At 37.8% G+C, this 25,536-nt stretch overlaps 3 protein-coding genes across 5 annotated transcripts in view; 1 reads left to right on the plus strand and 2 right to left on the minus strand.

Moving 5' to 3' along the window:
- lrrc24 (leucine rich repeat containing 24) overlaps positions 1 to 8,024 on the plus strand; it is a 53,873-nt gene extending 45,849 nt beyond the window's left edge. The window contains exons 4-5 of one of the 2 annotated variants that reach the window (XM_055201387.2): positions 1,923 to 2,091; positions 4,628 to 8,022. In XM_055201387.2, coding sequence (XP_055057362.2) covers positions 1,923 to 2,091; positions 4,628 to 5,808 — 1,350 coding nt within the window. In that variant the 3' untranslated portion in view covers positions 5,809 to 8,022. Of the gene's footprint in view, positions 1 to 1,922; positions 2,092 to 4,627 lie in introns of both variants that reach the window. The other variant, XM_073872751.1, reaches the window with a different exon arrangement.
- Positions 1,776 to 18,373, minus strand: LOC129441703 (uncharacterized). Of its 2 annotated transcripts, XM_055201388.2 has the most exons (6): positions 18,210 to 18,373; positions 18,006 to 18,034; positions 17,787 to 17,894; positions 17,608 to 17,682; positions 16,161 to 16,223; positions 1,776 to 2,119 (listed from the first exon to the last, which is right to left on the minus strand). In XM_055201388.2, the coding sequence occupies exons 1-5, from the start codon at positions 18,259 to 18,261 to the stop codon at positions 16,173 to 16,175; spliced, it is 315 nt and encodes a 104-aa protein (XP_055057363.2). In that variant the 5' UTR covers positions 18,262 to 18,373; the 3' UTR covers positions 1,776 to 2,119; positions 16,161 to 16,172. The 2 variants fall into 2 exon arrangements, 1 of the variants encoding a protein (XP_055057363.2); XR_012371942.1 differs by lacking the exons at positions 16,161 to 16,223; positions 17,608 to 17,682; positions 17,787 to 17,894; positions 18,006 to 18,034; positions 18,210 to 18,373 and adding an exon at positions 2,689 to 3,618.
- Positions 18,374 to 19,581: 1,208 nt separating this feature from the next.
- On the minus strand, positions 19,582 to 22,506 carry LOC141351372 (polymeric immunoglobulin receptor-like). Its single transcript, XM_073858020.1, has 4 exons — positions 22,413 to 22,506; positions 20,855 to 21,178; positions 20,461 to 20,766; positions 19,582 to 19,625 (listed from the first exon to the last, which is right to left on the minus strand). Exons 1-4 carry the CDS (start codon positions 22,456 to 22,458, stop codon positions 19,582 to 19,584), a joined length of 720 nt encoding a protein of 239 aa, XP_073714121.1. The 5' UTR covers positions 22,459 to 22,506.
- Positions 22,507 to 25,536: the final 3,030 nt, after the last annotated feature.

A 25,536-nucleotide genomic window follows, 5' to 3' on the forward strand; every position in this document is an offset into this window, starting at 1 on the left:
GATGGCATCTATTTAAAAATTTCCTCCCGACAACTTTTGGATATCTAAGTTTCAGGTGATCAGCGGGTGGTCAGCGCCATGTACACCGCCGAGGGCAGCCTCATCTCGGCAAGTCCTTTTAAAATTTGCCTCAGGCTCAGTACCGCTGCTCTGCTGCTGGTGTCTGATGGTCAAACATGAAATATTCCCTTTGGATATATTTAACTGGCAGGTTAAAGTTAAGTTTCATAAATCACACATATTTTCTATAAAATCTTAACGTTGTACTAAATCACTGCCTGTGTACTTTCACTGTATTTTTTGTGTTTACTGTTAATGTTGTACAAACGTTTTGTATTTTTAAATTTTGAGTACTCTGTTCTTCTGAGTCTATACTACAAAGGATGCAAGTTCGAACTTGCCGTTCTTGGTATTGAGAAATGGCCATGCTGTTTTGATGCTCTTGTTAACGTGATGTCACACTGATAAAGCCCGGCCTATGGCCACTGACTGGCAGGTTTGTTTTACCCAAAAGCTTTTTTAAATGTGTTAACAAATGTTGTTGGCTGTAGCCAGTGTTTGAACATTAGTGGTGGGGTGTTAAGACCCATGTGAAAAAGTGCACTAAAATACACTTTAAATACAATTAGTAGGCTAGGGGGCAGTTTCCCGGACAGGGATTAGACTAGTCCTAGACTAAAATAAATGTAAGAGCTGTCAAAACTGAAAACAACTTGCACTGACATATCTTAAAATACATCAGTGCCCTTTGTTTTGCCTCAAAATGCACACCAGTAATGTTTTTAGTAAGGTATGTTTGTTCAAACTAGTTATTTTTCCTAATTAAACTGAAGCCTAGTCCTGGTTTAAGCTAATCCCCGTCCGGGAAACTACCCCTAGATGTACTATTTTTGATACACACTGTCTGTTTTGGGGGGATGGACATTATTTATGGTCTTTGCTGTTGACAAAGGGTGGATTATTTTTTTATTTTCATGCAATAATGCTTATTATTGTAATTATTTTAATAAGCAAGATTATGTGAACAACAAGACCTTTACAAGATCTAAACAAGAACTTTGTTGTTGAATGTTTCCAGCATGACTTAAAGGTTAACTTCTAAATGAAATGAAATAGCATAGCTTTTTTCATGGCCAGTGTTTGCATATTTGTCATATTTCGTTTAAACTCAATTGCTCTACATCTTTGTTTTAATGAAAGAAAACATAAAAAACAAAATAAGTACAAACCTTGCCTTTCATAAATAAATCAGAGACATCAGTTATACTAACCTTTAAAAATTTCCCAAAGTATCACATTAATCGCTAAAACACCAAACACTACGTCTATAGAGGATTTTAATAATGAAATTGGCAACACTGCGAATGCTGCACCACCGCCCGCAGGCGCCTCAAAGTGGCTTGAGTCAATCTCCATTTTTTTAAAGTCGAAATGAAATTGAAATGAAAAACTTAAAACTTCACAGATATATTCTAGGCACACTTGATACTTAAATTACATCTTGTAAAATGGCCATAATGTGTGCCCTTTAAGGAATTTTAAGTTTAATTTTAAAGGTCACTTGTACCAGCGTTTTAAAACAAAAAGTCCTTGACTAAAACTAAACGAAGACTGGGAAGTGAAGAGGAATTTAATTATAAAAACGTATGAAGCGACCACATAAAGATTAATTTAACATAAACAGCATATAAAGAACTTAATATATTACCTCATATGACTTTCAATAGAGTGCAGGGATTATGTTTTGTGCACTGTAAAAAAAACAAACAAACATGAATATTTAATACTGACTTTATTCTGAGTAACATGCAGAGAAAGATGACGCGGCACTATTCTAGACGTTTGTTATAGTCATGATTATGCTTAGAATGATGGTGATGATGATGGCTATAATAATGAAGACATTGATGATTTGCTTCCAGCGTCTACAGGAGTTGCATCTTCAGGAGAATGGATTGGAGATGCTCGGAGATCAAGCTCTTGTGGGTCTGTCTTCTCTGGCTCTTCTGGACCTCAGCAGAAACAACCTAAGGACTCTGAGTCCTGCTTCTCTCAAACCCCTCGTGAGCCTGCAGGTGCTGAGAGTCACAGGTGAGAGCTTTTCTCAGTTGCCTTTCCTCTAGACAGAAATGAAATTAAATTAAATGGGGAGTGAGTGCAGTCTCATGAGAATACAGCTTATGTCCTACACAATATAAGCAAAGGTATTGGGACGCCCCTTCTAATAAACATGTTTATTTATTCCATTAATTCCAATCAAAACAAAAATTAATGCTATACCATAAAATACCATTTTAAATAATTTTGTTTCCATCTTTATTGAAACTGCATGACTCATGTGTACCCTCGTGTACAAATTAGTAGATGAGTTTCCATTGCAGATTTGCGCAAAACTTTAGCGTAATTTTCTAAACGTCAACAAAAGACTATTGCTAAATGTTTATTAATCGATGATATGAGACTGAAACATAGTTCTTCCTCTCGCGATAAGTCATTCCAAATATCACGTTGACTGATGTTGATGGGTTTACTAATATCACATCCACCGCACTAGGCATTTTTTTACCGAAAAAGATGTAAGAGTATTATCAGCAAGGAACACCTCTTGGGAGCAGACACATATCAAGGTGTTTCTGGGAGGTTTAAGTACATACCACGTCATCTTCAAATAATAATTATGTGACTTACTTGCATCAGGTGAACTAAAAATGTCATTGCAGTTTTGCTCAATACACCTTTTCCAAATTGCCTGAAAAACGACATCATGCAAGCGTAAAAACATTTTTGTGATATTTGGGAGTTTTTGTGAAATTAACGTGTTTCCATTCCATCAGTACATGAGTACATCAAGATGTGAGCATTGCCAGATCATGTAAAACAATTAGCTGTCAAAATAATTGCCTGTTCTCTTTGGTTGCCAATGGATTGCTTAGGCAGTGGTTCCCAACTCCAGTCCTCAGGGCCCCCCCTACCAGAACATTTTAGATGTCTCCATATATAAAACACCTGATTCCGTTCATCAGCTTGTTAGTGTGTTAATTAAGGAACCGTTTCAAATATTCTGGAAGGAGCCTGATGAGTGGAATCAGGTGTTTCATATAACTTCAACTTATTTATTTATAAAGCACATTTTCATGCAACTATGGCTCTGTTTACACGTACATGGTTATTTTTAAAAACTGAGAGATTTACCTTCGTTTGTGCCCCTCGTTTACACGCAAACGGAGAACTCGCCTCTGAAACCGATTGTTTCTAAAAACTCCGGCCAGAGTGGAGATCTTGAAAATCTTCGGTTGCACGGTTGCATGTAAAGTGAGACAAACGGATGTTTAAGCAGGCAACGTCACAGAGTATGCGCCAGAGCTCGCACCTACGTCAAAAGTGCGACCTATGTTTACATGTGACTGCTACTCTGAATGCTTCCAAGATCACATTTATGTTCGTGCAAACTAGTTTCGTGTGCTTGTATTTGCAAATACAGCTGCTCCATTATGTCGAGGAGCAGAGACGAGTGCTCGGAGGTCAGCAATTTTACGCGTGTTTGACTTCATGCGGTGCTGCAAGAACCGACGGACGGATGATGTCAAAGTACCGCGAGAGCGATTCGAAATTAGACCTCTATGTGATTCCTCAACTCGCTCTCGCGGTACGTTGACGTCATCAATCACCTACTGCAACAACTCCTCCCTCCAACATGAAGAACCAGTTCACGTCACCACCAGCGCTGCCGGTGATTGGCTTACGTGGGCTTGAGCGTCTCTTGACGGCAAATATGCACAAGTACGTGTAAATAAACACTTTTCTGAAAACTGACATGTGTGCACGAAATTATTTTTGAAACCGGAGAGGTTGAAATGTCCGTTTATGAAAATAGCCGCCCATGTGTAAACATAGCCTATGTTGCCCAAAGTGCTGTACACACAATTAAAAATCATAAACACACTTTATATAGCACACACTAACTAAGAGAGTACAAGGAATAAAACAAACATTTTAAACACATAATACATTTCCAGACAACCCAATAAAAACCAGCAATCACTCCTCTTCCAAAGGCCAAACTAAAAAGATAGGCCTGACGGATGTACATAGGTAGACTGTTCCACATTTTGGGGGCTATAACGGAGAATGCCCGATCCCCTTTTGCCTTCTTTTTGGAGACATCCTTATAAGGAGACATCTAAAAGATTTTGGGAGGGGGGTCCTGGGGACTGGAGTTGGGAACCACTGGCTTAGACTAGTGGTTTGCTAGTGTGTAGTTTTGTCAGTATTGTGATCTTGACATGTTACACACATCAGGTTAATAATCAGGGTTGAGGGTTCTGTTCCAAATACAAGCAATAGTAATAAAACATTAACACTCATAAACTATGAAAGAGAACCCTTTAGACAAAAAAATATTTTCCCCATTTATGTATGATTTCTTAAGATAAAAGAGAGAATCTGTCAAAAGGTAGGGCTGTGAAAAATGAGATTAGGGATGTCAAAGAGATTAAAGATAAATACACGAGGAGAAAAAAATATGAAGGTGAGTCATGTTGAAGTCAAAGCACATAAGTTGTAGAAGGTTTAGAAGTCTTTGATTTCAATGTGTTCCTACCCTAACCTGTCTCACTCTATCTTGCAGATAACCCGTGGCGCTGCGACTGTGCTTTGCACTGGCTTCGAGGCTGGATAAATGCTGAGGGCCAGAGACTGCTGAGCTCAGCCGAGCGCCGGATGTTGTGTGCAGAACCGCCGCGCCTTTCCCACCTCAGTCTGGTTGAGGTTCCTGCAAACAGTCTAGTATGCATCCCCCCCGTAGTGCAGCTGGAGTCTAGTCACCTGACTGTGCGTTTGGGGGAGAGCTTGCGTGTGTCTTGCCAGGCTTCTGGATATCCACAGCCCCAGGTCACCTGGAGAAAAGCGTCTCATGGTAAAGCCCAGTTGTCTCCCAGGGGTCTGGTACAAGAGGTTGGAATAGATGGAGATACCAGGAATGGGGGAAGGTTGGTGACCGCCAGACCCATTGGAAAAGGTGGAACGTCGAGTCGGGGGCCGGTGCGTGGAGCGGAGGATGGAGGTGATAGAGAAAGCTTTGATCCAGACACTGGAAGCGGGATGCTGTTTCTCAGTAACGTTACAGTGGCGCATGCCGGACGCTACGAATGCGAGGCCTGGAACCCTGGAGGGGTGGCTCGTGTGACCTTTCACCTTTCTGTGAACATGTCCTCGTCTTCATCCCCCTCTGTGATATGGCCTCGGCTACACTCTTCGTCCTCTTACTATCATCCTTCCTCCGTGGACGTTAGCCAGGAGCCGCTATATGAACTGGAGAGCATGGACTTCAACGCTCTGGGAACGGCCACTCAGACCGCCATAGCTGTGGGCATTTCTTTACTGGCCCTGACGGCCCTGCTGCTGCTCTGCATGATTTATAGTCGTCACCAGCAACGACAAAAGGAAGAGGGTGGTTATAGTACCAGCAAGGAGGAGAGCATCCTCTACGTCAATGACTATTCCGACGGTCCTACCACTTTCGCTCAACTGGAAGAGTACAGAGATGATCGTGGCCATGAGATGTATGTGCTGAACCGTGCCAAACCAGTGCTGGCTCCCCATCCGACCGCCAACCAACAGGGGGTGGCGCTCAAGGCCATTGAAATGCTTCAGAGTCAGGGTATGCTAACCCCAGATAGAGGGCCAGGCATTGGCAGCCGCAGAGCTCCTGCAGAGGGTGGAGAAGGTCCTCCGCCTGATCCCGAGGGTTTGTTTTTGAACCAGAGCTTGCTGTTTGACACACAGATCGCTTATGAAATCCACTGCTGAGCAGTAACTCTGTGATTCGGTGCTTGACCCCGTCAAGCTTGGTAAATGGAAAGACTTACAGTAGTTTTCAAAGCGTTCAAATTGACCACAGATTGGTGGGGTTTTTGCCATCTGACATTATTCTGCTCTATTTCTTTTTCTTCAGAGAGCACAAGTACTTTTTTGAGATAGTAAAGGAATACCATACTTTAAAGCAACCAAGAAACAGAACTGATTTTAAGCAGGGTTCCCAAACAGTTGGATAAACAGAGACAGAAGTGCTCCTATGTCGACATATCAGGAAAAAAGAACAAAATGTTAAAAGCATTACAGAGCATCCGTGTTTACACTATTTGGTAAAATCAACTTACAAATAGCTTATAGCTGCCTCTGCATATTAAGCTGAAAGTACACACAGTAGCTTTCAAATAATAATGTATTCCTTTAGAGCAGTGGTCACTAATCCTTTCCCTGGAGATCTACCTGCCTGCCTACTTTAGATCCAACCCTGTTTCTCTCATTTTTGGTAGCCGTGAAAAGTTTGATTAGCAGGTTTAGGTGTGTTTGATTAGGGTTGGAGGTGAACTCTGCAGGAAAGTAGAGGATGGAAGCAAGGTTTGTGTGTGGGGGGGGTGTAATGGAGCCCAACTAGTTTGTGAGAGCTGTGCAGTGAGTAAACCTTACTCCCCAACCTTGAGGTGCTCTAGTGACAGATGCTAGAGGCCATGGCCTTCATCGTCCTTGTTGGAGTGCCCAATTCCCATGCCGGACTGATGGCTGGTTCGAGTCTAACTTGGTGCGGAGTCGAGTAGGGCCGGTTACAGTGGTGTGAGTAAACTTTACTCTCTGACCTCAAGTGGTACTCTAGTGACAGATGCTAGAGGCCGTGGCCTTTAGCCTTCTTGTTAGAGCGCCCAATTCACATGCCAGACCGATGGCTGGATCTTGTCCCACTTGAGGGAGGTTAGAGTAAGTCCAGTTACAAGAGCAGAAACCAAAAAAGAAAATTCCGTGATCACATATCCATACTACAGTATATAATCCATATACAGTATATTTTTTCATGAACCAAAAAGGAGGATTCTTCATGAATGACTGGATACCTCTATACAGCGCACAAGTCGTATGGACTACTGTTGAAGTCTCTTTTGGAGTTTGTAAGCTGTGGTCACTATAAGCACTCATTATATGAGAAAGAGCTGTGAAAATCTCCTCCAAAAGTTCCATTTTATGTTAAACTAGAAAAAAATATAGCATACAGTTTTAAAACAACATAAGGGGGAGTAAATGCAGAATTTTCTTTTTTTGTAAACTATTCCTTAAAGTTTCTCAAAGCAACCATAAAGGCAAATTTTCATGGAAATAAAGCCTTTATTACATTTACAGACTGTTACCTACCTTATAAAGAAAAGGTACAACAAATGAACCAAAAATGGTGGAGTATGTCGTCTTGTTACCAAGAAATGAACGTGATCCAGACCGAGAGCTATGAGAAGGTTTTACTTTCTTTTGAGCGGGAACTGAGAAGACAACAGTAAAGGACATGGGACATCCCTGTGTCAAACATTTCACTTTCTCTGCTTGTGTCAGGCAGTGTGAATAGCTTTGATGTCTTTCTTGCAGACGCTGTCTTCATGTCAAGTATCTTCTTCCTTTTACATGCATTCCTGTGAGTATTTATTTATATGTGCAAGGCAGATGAGAGAGAAACTGGGTGTAAACAAGAACCAAAAGCAGGTGGGTGTATGTTTGCATCAGCCAGGACACAAGTGAAGCAGGTTTTTATTTCGAGGGATGTTTGCCCCGATATTCTTGACCTCTGTTAGAGGAACACTGTGAATAGAAACACTGGACTCTTGATTCACAGCTTTGCTTTTGTAAGTTATTAAATATGGAAGTTTCTTTGATATAACAGTACTGTTTTTCGTTTTTGACAGTGTCTATATGTTTTCCTGTTTGCTTTTCCAGCAGCATTATACAGAGAATTGATGAGTAGTGATTACATCAGGGTATACAAGCTTCAGCTCAATACAATAGTTTGTGTATTTCTGTCAAATTGTCTATCAAATATTGACCACCTATTTTATCCAAATAAATTATGCATTCATTTGAGAGTTGCATGTGTTTTTGTGTGGTCAAAAGAAAGTGAAAGTAAGACTTCCTCCAAGAACCAGAAGTTGGATAACAGAGCGTCAGTGTATCCCAGCAAAAAATAATTTCACCATCTAGGTTAACTATAGACCCGGTATATTCAGGCTATGAGTAACCCACTTCTAGCCCAAATAAACTTCAATTTGGTTACAAGTCGTTTTTTTCCCACAAATAACTTGTAAGATGATTGATATTCCATTATTTAAGCAAAGTCAATAGTGATTACAAGGCGTTTGCTTTAATTTATTTAGTTATTTTATTTATTTTTGGACTATGATAAAATTTTCACCAACAGTCTAAATTTTGCCTCGTTTTAGCGTAGAGTCCTGGGCTGTGTTTGGACAGCTATCAGACATCTTTTTAAAGCAAAATTGCATGCTGGGATCAGAAGAGCTGGTTTGTTGAATAATAAAATAAAAACACAAACTTATGACCCGTTCACATTCACGGGTCCACTTGGATCCGAACACCAGAGGTCCGACCTGAGCGTGTTCGGGTCTAAAAGTTTCATGTGTGCCTCGGACATGGGTCTGGTATAATATTACCGGCATCGGGTCTCAGTAATTTAAAATAAATGTTTTTTTGCCAAACGGACGCGAGAAGACCTGAACTATCTTGCGTGTGTGCATCGAGTCCTTTTCCAACCCTGCCTCTGTTTGCCAAGAGTGCTTGCGACATCGTTTGACTGGTGGTAGGTTTATTTTCGTTGAGACAGACGTGTCAATCAATTTTGAATGTACATTTTAGCGGATACCTTTGTGTTGTTATCAGATAACAAATTAAATAAATAAAGTAGTGGGCAAAAATGGTTGCGAGGCCAACCCTCTTTCTGTCTGACTGGTGCGTCCATGCAGGGCTGGAGACACGTCAGTCTCATTTACATTTGAGTGCAGTCAGGTTAAAAAAATATTGCCACTGGTTCAATTCAGACTCGGTTTGTCTCGGGTCGGGTCTTTATTAAAAAACATAATATATGCACCTCGGGGAAAAAATAATTAGGGTAATTTCGAGGTCGGGTACAATTCTTTAAATTCTAGTTCACATTACAAGTGACACACAGTGACAGAAACAACCTAAATTGAAGAGCTGTCAATTTTTGGCAGGACGAGCGACAGTGAACTTTGGCAACCAGATGGGGCATGTCCAGCGATGCAACACAATTGAAAAACCTTCAACTTTATGCAAATGATGAGCACCTTTCGGGAGCGACTACCAATGGGAGTGAATCGTGGAGTTCACGTCATCCATCTATCCTCGGTTATTGCAGTTGATGGTTACTAGGAACACCTCCTAACAACCTCATTGAAAGAGACTAGCAAAGTCACTGGTAGTGTGCACGTAACATTACACTACTGGTCAAAAGTTTGGAATCACTTTACTGAAATGTTTACCATGATCTTAAAGATCTTTTAATCTGAAGGTGTATGTTTATCTGCTTTAAATTACTTTAAACAAAAATATATGTGTGTCAAACATATTAATATCTTTCATTAGAAAACAAAACTTTTATTTAACAAAAAAAATTACAGTACTGTGCAAAAGTCTTACTGTATAGGCCACCATGCCACAATTAGATTTGTTGTTTTTGCAATGTTATAGTGTTCATTTTTAATTGTTTCTCAGTCTCTTATCTAGAATACATCCAGAAAATACAGGAAATGTGTATATAGTATTATAAAATGTATAAAACTGATGTGTCAAGTTGAGCAATAGCAGGAAACTGCAGGATCTCTTAAACCTAAATAAAAGTCGTTTTACTTCATTCTACTCAAAAACCCTCGAGATGTGTTTAGTGCAGAGAGAGGTCACATTAAACACAGACGATGCTTAAAGGAATAGTCCATTTTCTTAAAAGAAAAATCCAGATAATTTACTTACCACCACAATTAACACTTAACACATAACAGTTTTTTTCAACTGATTTTCAAAGGACTCTAAACGATCTCAAAAGAGCCATAAGGGTCTTATCTAGCGAAACGACTGTCATTTTTGACAAGAAAAATAAAAAATATGCTCTTTTAAACCACAACTTTTCGTCTAGGTCTGGTCCAGCGCGACCTAACGTAAATGCGTAGTGCCGTAGGGAGGTCACGTGTTACATATATAAAATGCACATTTGTGGACCATTGTAAACAATAAACTGACACAAAGACATAAATTAGTATCAGTTGACATACAACAATGTAGGAATGGTCCTCTTTCAACACACTTGTAAACACTGGGGCGGAGTTTCGCGTTCGTCCTCTGTGATCTCTTGACGTCACGACGTATTGCGTGAGGTCACGCTGGCGCATCACGACCGGATCTAGACGAGAAGTTGTGCTTTAAAAGTGTATATTTGTTATTTTTATTGTCAAAAATGACAATCGTTTTGCTAGATAAGACCCTTATGCCTTGTTTGGGATTGTTTATAGTCCTTTGAAAATCCGTTGAAAAATACTGTTAAGTGTTATTGTTGGTGTCCATTAAAGTCCATTAAAATTAGAAAAATCCTACAATGTTTTCCTCAAAAAACATAATTACTTCTCGACTGAACAAAGAAAGACATCAACATTTTGGATGACATGGTGGTGAGTAAATCATCTGGATTTTTCTTTTAAGAAAATGGACTATTCCTTTAAAGAAGACATTTATCTGAAAATTATTATTTTTATTTTTTTACATATTTCCTGTATTTTCTGTTTGTATCTTAATAAAATAGATGAAAAAATAAATATGGATGGACATTAAAACTTCTAAAACAACAAGTCTGGTGGTGGTGGCCTAAGACGCCTGCACAGTACTGTATATGAGGCGGACTTAACCAATAAGCGAGGTAAGCAGCAGCTTAGGGCTTCTGGGAATTGTGGGGCCCCTGACAAATCCCCAAAAGGCTGTATAAATCATATATAACTTATTAGTTTACTGTCATATATTGTATGCCCTGTCTATAACCATTAAGATTTGACATTGTTATTATTACAGCATGCTTGAAAGCGGCCCCCAATCATAAATAGCCTAATAAAATTTTCCTATCGAGCTGCACATGTGTAGGCAGTTCAACGGCTGCCAGATGAGACTCAGAGCAGACAGAGTTTAGAATAAGAGAGAGCGTGCGCAAGAGTGAAAATTTGCAAGGAGAAGGTGAGGTTTAGAAATTAGACAAACAATAAAACGCAGATATCTCAGCTGAGCTGAAAAGGAGAAAAAAGAATGTGTCTAAACTCTCAAAAGTTGCTTCTTTCCCCCACAAACTGTCTACACCAGTGGTTCTCAACTCCAGTCCTCGGGGCCCCCCCTCCCAGAAAATTTCAGATGTCTTCTTATATGGAACACCTGATTCCACTCATCAAACACCTTCCAGAATGTTAGAAACTTTTCCTTAATTAACACACTAACAAGCTGATGATGGTGTTTATATGGAGACATCTAAAATGTTCAGGGAGGGGAGGCCCTGAGGACTGGAGTTGAGAACCACTGGTCTACACAGTCCCACAAAGCTGTACCTGAGTTTACTCAGCCGATGAGTGTAGCCAGGAAAATAAATAGCACAGAGTCACGACGCGAACAGCACACAGGGGGCTAATTGGAAGTGATCATCCCTATGCCCTATTCCCCTGGAAGATCAACTCCTGTGTAAACTCTGGAGGGAGTTGCGCAATAGTATTTCATAGTGTGTGGCCTTTAAAAATACACTTAGCAAACAGAGCAATGAAACAAAGTCATTTTCTCTTTATCTGGAGCGACTGTTTATGCAGCATCCCTTTCCTTAAAGTACCCTTCAAGGGCGCAAAAATGTCGTTTTTGAAATGGCTCAGGGAGCTTTAATGAGTAATGATCCTGCTTTCTGGCCGAAATGCACTGTGAGCTTTTAGTTTTAACTTAGTTTTTTTGTTTGTGAATACAATTCTAATTTATTAGATTTTACAATAAGAAAATAAAAGTTCAAGGTTACTGGTAATTTAAAACATGCTTTGTAATTATTTACAAATGTATAAAACACAGAATAAAAAAATATATGAAGCGCACAGATGCAAAACCCACTAAGTGCATCTGGCTTGACTTCTTTTTAAGTAATAGCATTTTTTCTGCCAACAAACCGGTATTTCTGAATAGCCTGAGGGCGGGATTAAGCAGATTTGTTGCGAAAGTAATTGATGAACTGTGTAAAGAGCATTCGGTTACAATCATTATCATTATTTTTTTTTAACAGAGCTGCTTTTGCATCTAAACTCTTCATATATAGAAACAATTTTGAGCCCCTGAATATATAAAACTACATTTTTAAAATTAGTGACAAACAATATTGAAGAAAAAGCACACAAAAATAATAGCCTAGAACTCCTTCAATATTCTTAAAAAATTCATCTCAGTTTGAGACCTCAAAAAGCTGCTTGATAAAATGCCATGAGTTCCATTTTGGGAATTCTATAGGCTGACTACACTGCAGATTCATTTTTGGATAATAGTCATAACATAACTCTACTGTTACATTTGTTTCATGTTATAGTTTTGATGAGTTTGCTATTATTCTGTAATGTGGAAAACTATATATAAAGAATGTGTAAGTGGTTTCAAACTTTTTGTCCGTAGTGTACATATCTAGGGAATACAAACACTTGAAAGTGGATTCTTTTGACCCAGTTTTTAACAAGCAACCAATAAAAACACCCAGAAGACCCTAGCAGACCCTAGCAACACTCTGGAAACTACCCACAACACCACTGGCTGAGCTAAAAGTGATTATTTCCGGACACTCAAACAATTATTGTTCTGAAAGCGCTGCAGACATTTAGATGGATGCTAAAACATTTTAACATGAAACAACTAAAGACATCAACTTTATCTAAATAATACACTGTCAGAAAAAATGGTCCCTAGCTGTCAGTGGGGCAGTACCAGTGCCGGTCTTTCCTATATGCAAATTCCGCAATTTGCACAGGGCCCCGCACCACTAGGGGGCCCCTTGATCTCAAAATAATTTTAAACCATTATACCAAATTAAAATTATTATTATGTTTAATGAAAACAAGACGCTATAATTTAAATAATTTGCAAACCTGCAGATTTAAGCAGGTTTTTTAAAAAATGTGTACTCTTACAAAAAGTACACCTTTGCACCCAAAAAAATGTATATTAGTACCTCAGAGGTACATAATGTATTGGTACCAAATGTATGCATATCTGGACCTTTTTAAGAGGGTAGTGCCCCAATGATAGCTTGGGACCACTTTGTATCTTATTTTCTTAGGTCATTTTGCTCATGAAGAACATGCTTGTTGATTTAGGAATTTTTAGATATTCGTACTCAAAACAAGACAAAATACTAAGTAACAAAGTCATTTAGCAGTGTGTGTAACTTGAAATATGATGTATCAAGTCAGAGCTCTTAAGTTTTACCAAAAGTAATACCGGGCCACTCAGGTACAGTATTTGCAGCAGCAGTCCCTCGGCCCCACTCAATTCTCTCAAGTTTTTGCTAGCAAACTACTGCTAGCTAGTAGGTTAAAACCTATTGTTTATAATTGTCCAGCACAAATAGAAATTATAACAACTGATAAGTCTGATAAAATACAGACAAATTCATACAAATACAATAGTTTTATATATTTAAAAAATACAAATGTATCGAAATTAAAATAAGATCGGGCCTCAAACAGCCCCGACCGTGCTCAATGTTCATAAGCAGAGCACTTTAAATACATTATGAGAGTGTACTACTTTTCACCTATTTTGGCGCACAAATTATTCTTAAGTACTACTTAAGATAATCTAAGAAACATCTAAGTGTACTTATCTCTGCTATTTTGAGACACCATAAATATAAACTGAAATGTGCTTATTTTAACACATTATCTCTGTATTAAAAAATGTTTAGTAACTCGAACCTATCCTTCATCTTTCATTGTTACTGCTGAAACCGTATATAGCAGGAAACGTTCTCTTACTTGTCAGCGAAAGAAACTGGCTGAACTGGCTAAAATGCGTGTGTCTCACAGTGAATGCGTGAGACTTGAGAACCCTGCAGGTACATAAGTCCTGTAGATGTCTGTTGTGCTGTCAGCTTCTAGTTTTACTTCTCACATTGATTAATAAGAAGAGCATGAAAGCAGAACAAAAAGTGTTAAAGTGCCCATCTTATGACTGCTTTTTCACAAGTTAAATAGGTGTATGAGTTCCATAAAGCATGTTTCAAAAGTTGTTTGCTCGAAATAGCTTGTAGGTAAAGATTGTTACCCATCTCTATTAGCCTCTTTCAGTGCATTTCAGATTGTGCCGTTTTGAGGTGGTCATTACATATTTATGAGCTGCTGCTCCTTTGATCACGCCCCACTACTAACGCCATGTGCGCGTGCATAGTGATATCGTGAGCAGTACAGACCATACTGTATTATTATTTTATATATTATTATTATTAACGGTTTATGTATTGCCAACAGACAAATCAAGCAAAAAAGTATCACTATGAGTACACTCCATGAGAAGAAACTCACTACACATAATGATTCGAGAGTAAATTGTGATGTAGCAGTCTCAACCATACATTCGTTTTGCCCTGGACAACGCTAACATATTCCCAGTATAAAACATTTTCAAATGCATTATTTTCGAAAATTACACAAAATTAAGACCCGGCGGGGGATGTATACTGCTTGTGGACAGCATGCTAATTGCTAGAAGCTAGCGGGAGGTCCAGACCGTATCTTGGGAAAGTGATAGAGGCTCGTCGTAAAAGACAGGTCGGTAAGGCCCGGTCTTGTTAGTTTGGCAGAACACTATTCCTTAGTAAGTTCATGTAGAATTGTAAAATAAAGCAGTTAAATATTTCTTTTAACATTCGAAAAGTACAGTAGCTGGTCACTGGCTTTGCAGGAGAAACCACGCTGCAAACTAACTAGCATAGCGGTTAGCCACATCGTCGTTCTCAATGGCCTACTATATAACTTCTATATAGCCTACACTTAGCTCAAACATTTAGTTTAGGAAGAGCATTACTGAAAACAGTGAATCTCTGGCCACTGTCCGGGTCACAAACCATATTTATACAAAACCAGATTTCTTTTTTTTATTTCAGATCATGACATTTCAATTTGATGTGCTCTTACAGTTAAATATGTACATTCCTAATGCCAGTAGTCTTACGGGATCACACTGTGTCCCAAATGGCATTTAGTTGTAAGTGTAGTCTACAAACATTAATAATATTAACATTAGGCCTACTATACATCATTTAAAATGTCTATGGGTTAGCATCAGTGTATGGTCTCTGTTTTGAGATACAGATGCTCTAGCATTAAAAATGTATTTTGTGACAGAAGTCCAAATGACAACATGCAGAATATAAACGTGACTTCTTACCTTTGTGTTGATATAACAATCGCAAATCAAATCCAGTCTGTTGCAGATGTGTGAATAATCCATGAAAACCGTCCAGCAAAATACATGCAATGACCATTTTTGTCCACAAATACGTATAATCCGTGAAATATAGATATATAGTCTGTTGTTTACATCAGTTTTCACATGAACGTCTTGTAATAGAATATAATATCGCCTACAATCTGAGGACTACTTACGTCGTAACACACTGTATATGAGATTACACTTTAGGTTCCAGTAAACACATAAACACGCGTTAAAACGTAGTTAGGCGGGAGTATAATCCATTATATTCAAATAGCGCTGTTATTTCCATGAGACATGATAACAGTATAGAGGATATCAGTGAGTTGACTGCTCTCTAGCTACCTGGTGGGTGGAGACCTTCGAGTGGGGTGGTGGGCGTTAAAATTCAAACGGAATGTGACGACAAGGCTAGTTACGTCACAACTGAGCTGATTTTGAAACCGTGCAATCTGAGACTCAAGGCAGAGGACATTGAGAAACCTGTATCGCACTCAAAACAGCATGGATGGATTTTTTTCCAAGTTTGTATGCGTGTGGAAGCACCAGAGACACAAAAGAACACCCCAAAACCCAGAAAAGGTGAGTTTTTCATAATATGTGGACCAATAACCTAACACTAGAGGTCCCCTACTCTAAATACAACAAAGTTAAAACTACTTGTGGCTTGTGAAAACTTGACATAACTTACAAACTCAAGTTGAAATTGTTTAAAAAATATATGTTGATTTGACAAAAATGCTGCATATTTTTTAGAATGGTCTCTGTTTGTTCTCATGCCTTAAACGAAACAAGACCATTATATACATTTCTTACCGTGACAACTTGTTATAACTCACCTGTTATTTAAGCTATTTTACTGCACTGTAGACCACTTCATCACCTTTTTCAGTAGAACAGCCCTAAGAAAATGAATAAGAAGAAAAATCGTAATCTTAAGTTTACAAAAAATGATTAAAAATGAACCCTACTGTTAAAAAGCATTAACTTATAGTGCCAACTTGCAAATTATTGTAATCAGGGGAATTTCAGTGAGGGTTTGTAATAAAATAAACAGAATATTAAAAAAGGATGTTTACAATCTTAACTCAACCTTGCCCACAATAAACATGTTCAAATTCACAAATTTAATATCTAGGGGCAGTTTCTCGAGAAGGGCTTATGTTAGTCCCAGACTAAAATACATGTTTGAGCTGCCTTCATTTAAAAACACCTTGTATTGACATATCTTCAAACATATTGCCAGCGTTATGCCTCAAGATGCACACCAGTGTTGTTTTTTGTAAGGTTTGCTTGTAAAAATGACTTAATATCCTAATATAAATCAGGCCTAGTTCTGGATCAATCTAAACCCTGTCCGGGAAACCCCCTTTAAAGTGTGTCAGGAAATGAAAAGGAAAAGCTGCAATGAAGGTCATCCAAATAACACACACACACACAAATACAATTATTGGCAATAAATTCAATAGTAGAACTGTAGCAACAAACATTTTAAAATGTATAGTGGTATTTTATTGTCAGAGCCAAGTAAATATTATAATTCATAGATAATAAATTACGCTATCTTTGGCAGTCAGAAGTCTCACTACAGCGCTGTCACGCAAGCCTAAATTCAAAGTTGCTGTAAGCTGTTGTAAATTCATATCGTTGTAGGCGAATCAAATTATAGTAAAATCATGGGAATCCAGTGGTGTTAATGTGAAACATATTTGGTTATGATTTTGTTATGCTTTTAAGACTTCAGCATGCACGCTTGTGCTTATTCAAGGCTGCATATTTGCTAATATAATCCCGAAAATATACAACAAGCTAAAGAAACACAAGAAATAGACCCTCTAGTAATTTATGAATTATGAGATTTTTGACGCTTTGTAATGACCTTTGACCTCAGGTGGTTGGGCGTGAGTGGCGTGGTCGTCATGGAAATGACTCTCTAGTTACGTATTGTTGTACACTGCAGCGCATTCCAGCTCGAGCCCTCAGCAATAAGCTACTGTTTGTATTTATACATGAAAACATTTATCCGAGATACACAACCTAAACATATTTGCCTCATGAAAGATTGGCTGTGTCCGAACTCAGAGCCGGTCCTCCCTATACGCAGAGTACACAAGGTGCGTAGGGCCAATAATGAGTAGACAACGGTCAATGAGTAGACACTTAATTTAATTCAGTACCTACTGTCACAGTATGCGATTTCTGTCAACTATTATGATGTTAATCTACTGAACTATTTTTATATTAACATTGACATTCCTTTTTTTTTTATCAGCAGTGTAGGCTTACAATTGAGACGTCGTCATTTTCATCTTCTTTTGCTTTCTTGAAGACTATAGTACTGTACCAGACAGACCTCTCTTCCTGTTCATAAAGAGAGGAAATATCTTTAGACAATATTTATATGATTATTTAGATGGTAAAGATGTAAATTCACGTAACAGTATTATATATGTGTGAACACATACCACATAACTGGGATCTGGTTCTTGTAAGCTTACAATAGAGCCGTTGTTTTCTTCATCTTCTTTTGCTTTCTTGAAAACTACAGTACCGTACCAGACAGATCTCTCTGCCTGTTCATAAAGAGAGAAAATATCTTTAGATTATATTTATATGATTAATTAAATGAGATAGATGTAAATTCATGTTACAGTATTGTAGAAAATATCTGTATAAACACATACCACAGAACTGGGATCTGGCATATCCCCATCTTAATGCGGAAAAAAGTATATTAAAATACCACAAAATAAACTACAAAATTCTTGATAAATAAAAAACAGCACTCAATAGAACTAAAAATGATTGTGTAATATAAGTTAACTAATGCAACAGTATAATAAATTATTAATTTGAAATGAATTAAAAAGGTAGGTGTGAAAACTGACTGTGTTTTCGTTTAATCCACCAGGTTAACAAAGCCACCATCAGTAGCAGCATTAGTAGACCAGTTATCCAGAGAAACTGTAAAATCCCATTGCGGTGGTCAGTCGAGGGACATGTATTGTCTTCTGTATTATTTATAATGATTGGGTGGTTTTTGCATACAGAGTTGATACTATAAATAGAATAATAAGGGAATCAAATGTTGAAAGTGAAATAAATATTTTATATTGCAGTATACAAGAAAATAAATGTGGCCAGTTGCATAAACGGCTTGAATTAGTCTGACAAGTTAGTCATGTAATTTGTTTTCTTCAAGATTTACATTTATAACTTAATTTAATTACAAAAAAGGTATTGGAATTTGAAAAGTAAGACCAGATCAGACTAGCTTTTAAGACACTGCCTGTGTCCAAAATCGCCTGGGGCAGTCGTGGCCTGTTGGTTAGCGAGTCGGGCTTGTAGTCCAAAGGTCACTATTTCAATTTTCATGGCCGGTCTGTAGGGACTGAGGTGCCCATGAACAAGGCACCCTTCTCTCCTGGTGTGTGTGTGTTCACTACTCACACTGACGGGTTAATTAAAGAGGTTAAATTTCGAGTGTGGGTAACCATACTTGACAATCACTTCACTTCTGCTTTACTACTGTAAATAGTAGTAATATATAATATAATATAATATATATATATATGATAATATTATATAGGTGAAAGCAGTATGCAAAATACTTAGTATGTCCAGAAACTTATTAGGCAAAAAATACCTGTATGGTCTACTGCTTCTAGTGAGATTTCACAGTATGCATCAGATGGCCACGCATGCCGAGGAGCCGCCTAATTCAAAAGTCAATACATTAAAAATACATAAAATCTATGAAGCAAGCTGCTCTTTAATTGATTTAGGTACCAAGAAATTTATTCCCCATGATTTAATTGTACTCGTTTAACAATGCAAAAGTGAATTATGCTTGTGGGTGTTGTGATTATGTTTATACATTTATGCATTTGGCATAGGATTTTAATTAAAGTGCATTACAGTGCTTTACATAATATACATTTTTTATCAGCATGTGGGTTCCCTGGGATAAAACCCATGACCTTTTGTGCTGCAAACGCAATGCACTAAAACTTACAGGCCATACAGGAGCTATACGGGATTAAGGTTATGGGTCAGAGAACATGGCAGAATGCACACACTACAGTATATAGAAAATACAGTATTAATGATGGAGCAGTGGGTACTTCCTATAATTCGGTAAATAGTGTTACAGGATGCGATTTCGGACACAGGTAAAGTCTTAATCCTAGTTGCTATTGTTTATGCAGTTGGCCACTGATTTAATTATTAGCTTGATTCAGTTCAGTTCAAATATAATACTCACATGGGAGCAGAAATATTATCCAACCTCAAACCTTTCTGAGCTGGAGACAAAAAGCAACAGACAACAGATCAGTATAACATGAGATAAAAATGCAACACTGAAAAAAGTTACTTCAATGGCATTAACTTATACTGCATATTTCCTATAATCAGTGTTTTAATTATGTCGAAGATTATGGGGGTCCCCTAGCTAAGCCCGACCCACCCCGGCCAAGCCCCCTGTCATTACAGGATCGCCATGATTTCTCATCCTGGATCAAAAAATTTTGTTGGTCCTGGGTCAACGTTTAAATCAAAGAAACCACAAATTCTCAAACCTTAACCTCAAATAAATGTGAAATAATAGCATAAGAATTTTTAAAAAAGCCCCAAAATAAAAATCTTAAATCTAACAATCTGTCAATTCCTCCAGAAAACAGCGTGAGGCGCATATGAAAATTTACATTTATTTCAGACAGAAATCTTTTGTATTAGTTTATTGCAAAATAAACAAATAATGGCACTTTGTGGTAGCGCAGCATGGGAAATTTAAATTCATTTTAATTCGTTTTAACTAATTAATTAGTATTTTAATATTAATAAATACCAGGGGACCTCCTCATTTATATTTTTGAGCTTTATAAGGGGTGCCTCAATGCTTATAGGAGGTCCGGGACCACCTTAGCCCCACCTCAATTCGAACACTGCCTGTAATAAAATCTTTTGCATTTGTTTAAATCCAGTGAATGTGTAAATATGCTGTTCTTCCCAACCAAGTCTCTGTAAGATTTTTTTTGCAGTTCTGATGAATGAAGCAGCTTGTTTCACTGAAACTACACACTTCCCATTTAAAATATCTCAGAATGCATGAACCTTGAATAAAAATCAGTTGCTTACATGTACTGTTCAATTGAACAATGAGTTGAACAGGAGCCTGTAGATCTCCTACAGAACAATAATACCAGCCAGAATCACTCTTCATCAGTCCAGACATCATCACAGTCAAAGATTTATTCCCATCATCACTGATCTCAACTGAATACTGGGATGTGCCAGATCTTCCCACTGTGTGACAGCTCTGGTCTTTAATGTTGCACCACTTTTTTTGTTTGTTTATATATTTAGTGCTGTAGAGACACTGTACACTGATATTACCACCTTCATCTACAGTTACACTGCTGGACATCACAGAGAGATCAGGAGCTGAATACAAAGAGCAACAACTTTGAATTACATATTTTGTCTTAATAACAGGTAGCGTATCACACCATTAAAATGTAGAAAACATTACCTGTTTGAACTGTTATATACAACCTTGCGTTTTCATCTAGTCTGTCTTTAATGCCCACAGCACACCAGTGATATCCAGAGTCAAAGGTTGTCAGATTATTGAGTTGAACTGTAAAAAATTTTTTGGATGGGTCATCTGTTATCAGCCATTTTCCTGTTTTGTCTGTATGTCCTGTATGTGCCGTTACAGTGCACAGCCTCCAGAGCGTCCCAGTACACCAATATTTTGGGTTGAGTTTATAGCGACTGTCATACAGACATGGGATAGTAACTGTTCCTCCTTCTCTTACACTAACATGGTTTAGTGTTGTAATGCTCACGGTAACTGTAGATAACACAATAAACAGAATATACATAACAAGACATTCATGCTTTAAACTGTAATTTTTATATGAACCAACTTTTGAAATGTTCATATTATTATACTGTACATACGTAACAACATATGTTGCATAATATAATTAAACATAATTAAAGGTTTAAAGGAAAATACCACCATTTTTCAATATTTTCTATGTTCTTACCTCAACTTAAGTTAATACATACCTATCTTTTTTCAATGCGTGCACTTTTAAACTTTGTACAGTGCTTCTTGAATGTGTTAGCATTTAGCCTAGCCCCATTCATTCCTATGGCTCCAAACAAAAGTTTTATTTTGTGCCACCAACTTACTCGCAGTGTTGGGGTAATGCATTTGAAGTAACGGGCCTTACGTAATAATATTAAATTTCTGAAGTAACGAGTAAAGTAACGCATTACTTTTTAAATGTACACATAAATATTTGAGTTACTTTTTTAAAAAAGTAATGCGAGTTACTTTTCAGCTTAATTAATTTGATAAAAAACTCTATGCATGCGTGCCTGAGCGGAAACAGTTTGAGTCAGAAACGGAGATGGCAGGCCAGAGCTTGACATTTTTGCGATGAAAATATGCAGTTTTTGAATGTAGAACTTCTCAGTCATAAAAACAAGATCAAGCCTCAGCCAAGTTAAAAAAGGAACTCAAAAGTAACTTAAAAGTAACGTAAGTATTACTTTTTTAAAAAGTAACTAAGTAATGCAATTAGATATTGTAATGCATTACTTTTAAAAGTAACTTTCCCCAACACTGCTTACTCGTGTAACTACTCATGTAAAAGTCTTTAAATAGGAAAAAGCATGAAAGTGTTTGGTGGCTTCTAAATTCATCCATGTTTGGAGCCATAGGAATGAATGGGGTTAGGCTAAATGCTAACACATTCATGAGGTGCTGTACAAAGATTAAAAGTAAAAAAAGATAGGTATGTATTTATTTGTCTAAGTTGAGGTAAGAACATAGTAAAATATTGAGAAACAGTGTTTTCCTTTAACTCTGCAACAAACCAACTACTATCACAAAAATAAATGGGGACATTACAAAGGCGTAAACATCTACTCAAACTAAAGCAGAAAAAAATAAATTAAATTCTTAATAGATTCTAATAAGTACAATACTTTTTAATTTACCCCTGTATGTTCCCTGTAATATCGTGACAACATATTTTACATTACTATAACATAACCAAATGTTTGTGTCTTACCTGCTGTGTAAAGTAAAATAATAAAGAGAATCAGATGATGAGCCATGTGATGATCTGAGTTAGTCAAAGACAAAACCTCAAATGAACGTTTCACTTCCTGGCTCAATGCATTCAGAAAGCAAACAGTTCCTATGTTTTTGTACAGTATGACTGTCTATTGAAGTGAAAATGAGTTAAAGAAAGAAGGTACTGACAGATGCTGTACATACACATGCATGAGCGTAGATGGGGGGGCAAGGGGGCAGTTTTCAACTCGCAGTCACTATTCCGCTAATGTATTTTTGTTTGTTACTTAGATTTGAAGTAAAATTTACCCAATCACAAGTGAGCAAGCATCTTTCATGCACACGCATTTGTTTGAGCTCAGGGTTAGGATTGAGAAATTAAACACATAGTAGAAAGTATGCTGTCTATTTCTGATGTTAATCACACAATGGACAAAAAATAATTTGTCCTGGTAGGTAATAATTCCGGAAGGGAAAAATTCCACCACCACGTCCAAACTTTTAGGATAACGGGTATCAGAGTTACACAATCCATACGCACACCGTTTTGGCATGTTTCCCTCGCTCGAAAGCTTGCCAGACCTCCCGCCCCTAGTTACAGTTGCTAAACCACAATTGGCCTGTGGCGGTTTTCAGGCGTGGCTTAGCAAAAGGTCAATTGAGAAATGGCAACACTCATTCACTCTTCTCATTCATGGATTGATCTCACATTTTTTGTATGTCTGTCACCTTTTGTCCTTTCTCGTTTCTTGTCACAGTAAACTCAACATTTTTCCACACATCCAATTAAAAATCATGTTCCTTTTCCTCGCCAGTAGTAGCATCCGCCATTTTTGCTCTGTTTGTAAAGGCAGGGATGATGGGAATTGTAGTTCCCATTTCCCTCCGCTCGCTCCACTTGGCCAAAAAAACTTTTCCCAAGACTTTTCAAAACAGGATCTAATGGTCTAGAGTTTTTTCTTCAAAATGATGCAAAAATCATTCTTCCTACTTATTCACATAAAAAAAACAATATATTGATTTACAATTTCCAAGACACTTTTCCCATATAGCAAGCACATGTGGGCCACCTCAGGCAAAGATGCGGCACTGCTGGTCTTCTTATGGCCTGAATAAAAGGATGTGAACCTAAAGTGGCTCACATGTAAAATAGCAAAAATAGGCCACATATATCAAATCACATGTGGGCCTTTTAAGGCAAAGATGCGGTGCCCACGGCAACATGTCATCTGAATATGAACCAAAAGGGGCCCATCTGACAAATAGTGAATATGGCCCAAATATCAAACAACAAATATGAGCCACCTTTGGCAAAAATGCTGCACAACAGACACGGCCTAATCTTGGAATAAACCAAATGTGGCCCTCACATGTTGCAGTAAATGTGGCCCAGCTCTTTACAAACGTGTCTGGGCCAGTTTTGGCAAAGATATGGCATGGTAAGAACCGGCTCATGTGGGTTTGTGTCTAAAGTGGCCCTCACATGTTGCAGCAAATGTGGCCCAGTTCTTTTAAAACATATCCGGGCCGGTTTTGGCAAACATATGGCACAGTAAGCACCGGCTCATGTGTGTGTGTGTGTGTGAAGTGATCCATTTACCCATCTAACATAGAGAAGTTCTAAGAACGTTCCCTGAAAGTTCCCAACATTCCCAAAACCTTTCTGCCAACATAAAAAGTGTCCAGCTTTCATGACGTTCTGACAACATTTCTGTGTTGTCTGAACGTTAGAGTAATGTTACATTTTACCATTTTTAAACGTTAAGACAATGTGATGTTTTAATGTTCACACAATGTTTAAAACAACAACTGTTTATTATATTGACTTGTTTGATTGTTATGTAAATGATAGAGAAACATTGCATTTTACCATTCCACAAAACATTGTTTCTGAATGTTCAGCAGATACACTGCCGTAGAAAACACAATTCAGTTATTAGGTTTAGATGTTGATGTTTTGTTTAATTTTAAGTCACCATTATTGTGATTAGTGTTTGTTTTAGTTGGACCCTTGACTTCTTTACCAATTTTTCTTTGGTTGCCTTACTTTATATGTATAAAACACATTTGTTATGGCAATGTTAAGTTAATAGTGCAATTCTGTGGTGGTTAATATACAATGGCAAAAATCATCATCTAATTAAAGGATTTACTTATCAAAAGTTTGTTTTCTGTCAATGTTGTGTATGAGATCCAGCACTTTCACAGCAGTTTGTCCTTAAAGGGTAATTCCGGTATTTAACACTTTGAGTCTCATTTCTGGTTTGTTTTGGATGAACTACAGTGATGGACACAGAAATTTTCACAATGGGTCGAGTCTTGACTTTTCGACTCATTTAGAAGCGTCTCTTGACTGCTTCAGAATGGAAGTCAATGGCCATGCACAAACATGTCATTAAAACAACACTTAACGTTCATTTTCAAAACTGTACTACTCACCGAGTGGTTCGTGGTGTTCGTTGATGATTAAAAACAAATATATTGGCGCAATGTATGATTTCAATCCGTGTTATTTGCTATAGTGGAACTATTTTTTCAGATACCTCACAACCGCGTATATACTTCCGCTCTATATTTGAGTCTGAAGCATGAATGAACGTAGTCCAACAAACTGTAATAAAACGGTAGCATACTTTCAAAATCAAGTTTATTTATAACACTTACAACATCCAATATGTTTTTTCATCACCACAACAATAAGGAAGATATTTTGCAGAAACCCCGGTGCTCCGTCATGCAAGTCAACAGATCCGCACACTTTAAGAGCTAAAGCATATATATCCAATACAACAGTAATCCCCCATAACTCCGTGTGACATATTGACGTCTTGTGAAGCAAATCAAGCAGTTTTTGCAAGAAACTGACCGTTATTTACAACACATTAGCGTGAATGCCAAAGCAGGAAGCGCGCTTTCCGTTCAAGGCGATCTCTTCCACACTGGTGTGCGTTTGGTGGCTGTTGGCTATGGATGTTGGTCTCTCTGCGCCACCTATAGAGCGGGAGCGTGAAGCGCACTTCCTGCTTGGCAAAAGCTCTGCATTAACGCTGTAAAATATATATATATATATATATATTCGAATCTCAAAACTGAAAATCGAATGTCAACCCACGGAACGA

Source organism: Misgurnus anguillicaudatus, chromosome 2 (genome assembly GCF_027580225.2).
Source record: "Misgurnus anguillicaudatus chromosome 2, ASM2758022v2, whole genome shotgun sequence".
In the NCBI taxonomy this organism is placed as follows: Eukaryota; Metazoa; Chordata; class Actinopteri; order Cypriniformes; family Cobitidae; genus Misgurnus; species Misgurnus anguillicaudatus.

What these genes read in the sequence shown, in the direction of transcription:
- LOC129441703 (XM_055201388.2), bottom strand. Translation starts at nt 18,261, where the DNA reads ATGCTGCTACTGATGGTGGCTTTGTTAACCTGGTGGATTAAACGAAAA. An exon ending in TGCCAGATCCCAGTTCTGTG is followed by an intron (nt 17,895 to 18,005) that starts GTATGTGTTTAT and finishes CTTTATGAACAG; the next exon opens with GCAGAGAGATCTGTCTGGTA. An exon ending in AACCAGATCCCAGTTATGTG is followed by an intron (nt 17,683 to 17,786) that starts GTATGTGTTCAC and finishes CTTTATGAACAG; the next exon opens with GAAGAGAGGTCTGTCTGGTA.
- LOC141351372 (XM_073858020.1), bottom strand. Translation starts at nt 22,458, where the DNA reads ATGGCTCATCATCTGATTCTCTTTATTATTTTACTTTACACAGCAG. An exon ending in TATTTTACTTTACACAGCAG is followed by an intron (nt 21,179 to 22,412) that starts GTAAGACACAAA and finishes TGTTATCTACAG; the next exon opens with TTACCGTGAGCATTACAACA. An exon ending in TGTTCAATTGAACAGTACAT is followed by an intron (nt 19,626 to 20,460) that starts GTAAGCAACTGA and finishes TTTTGTCTCCAG; the next exon opens with CTCAGAAAGGTTTGAGGTTG.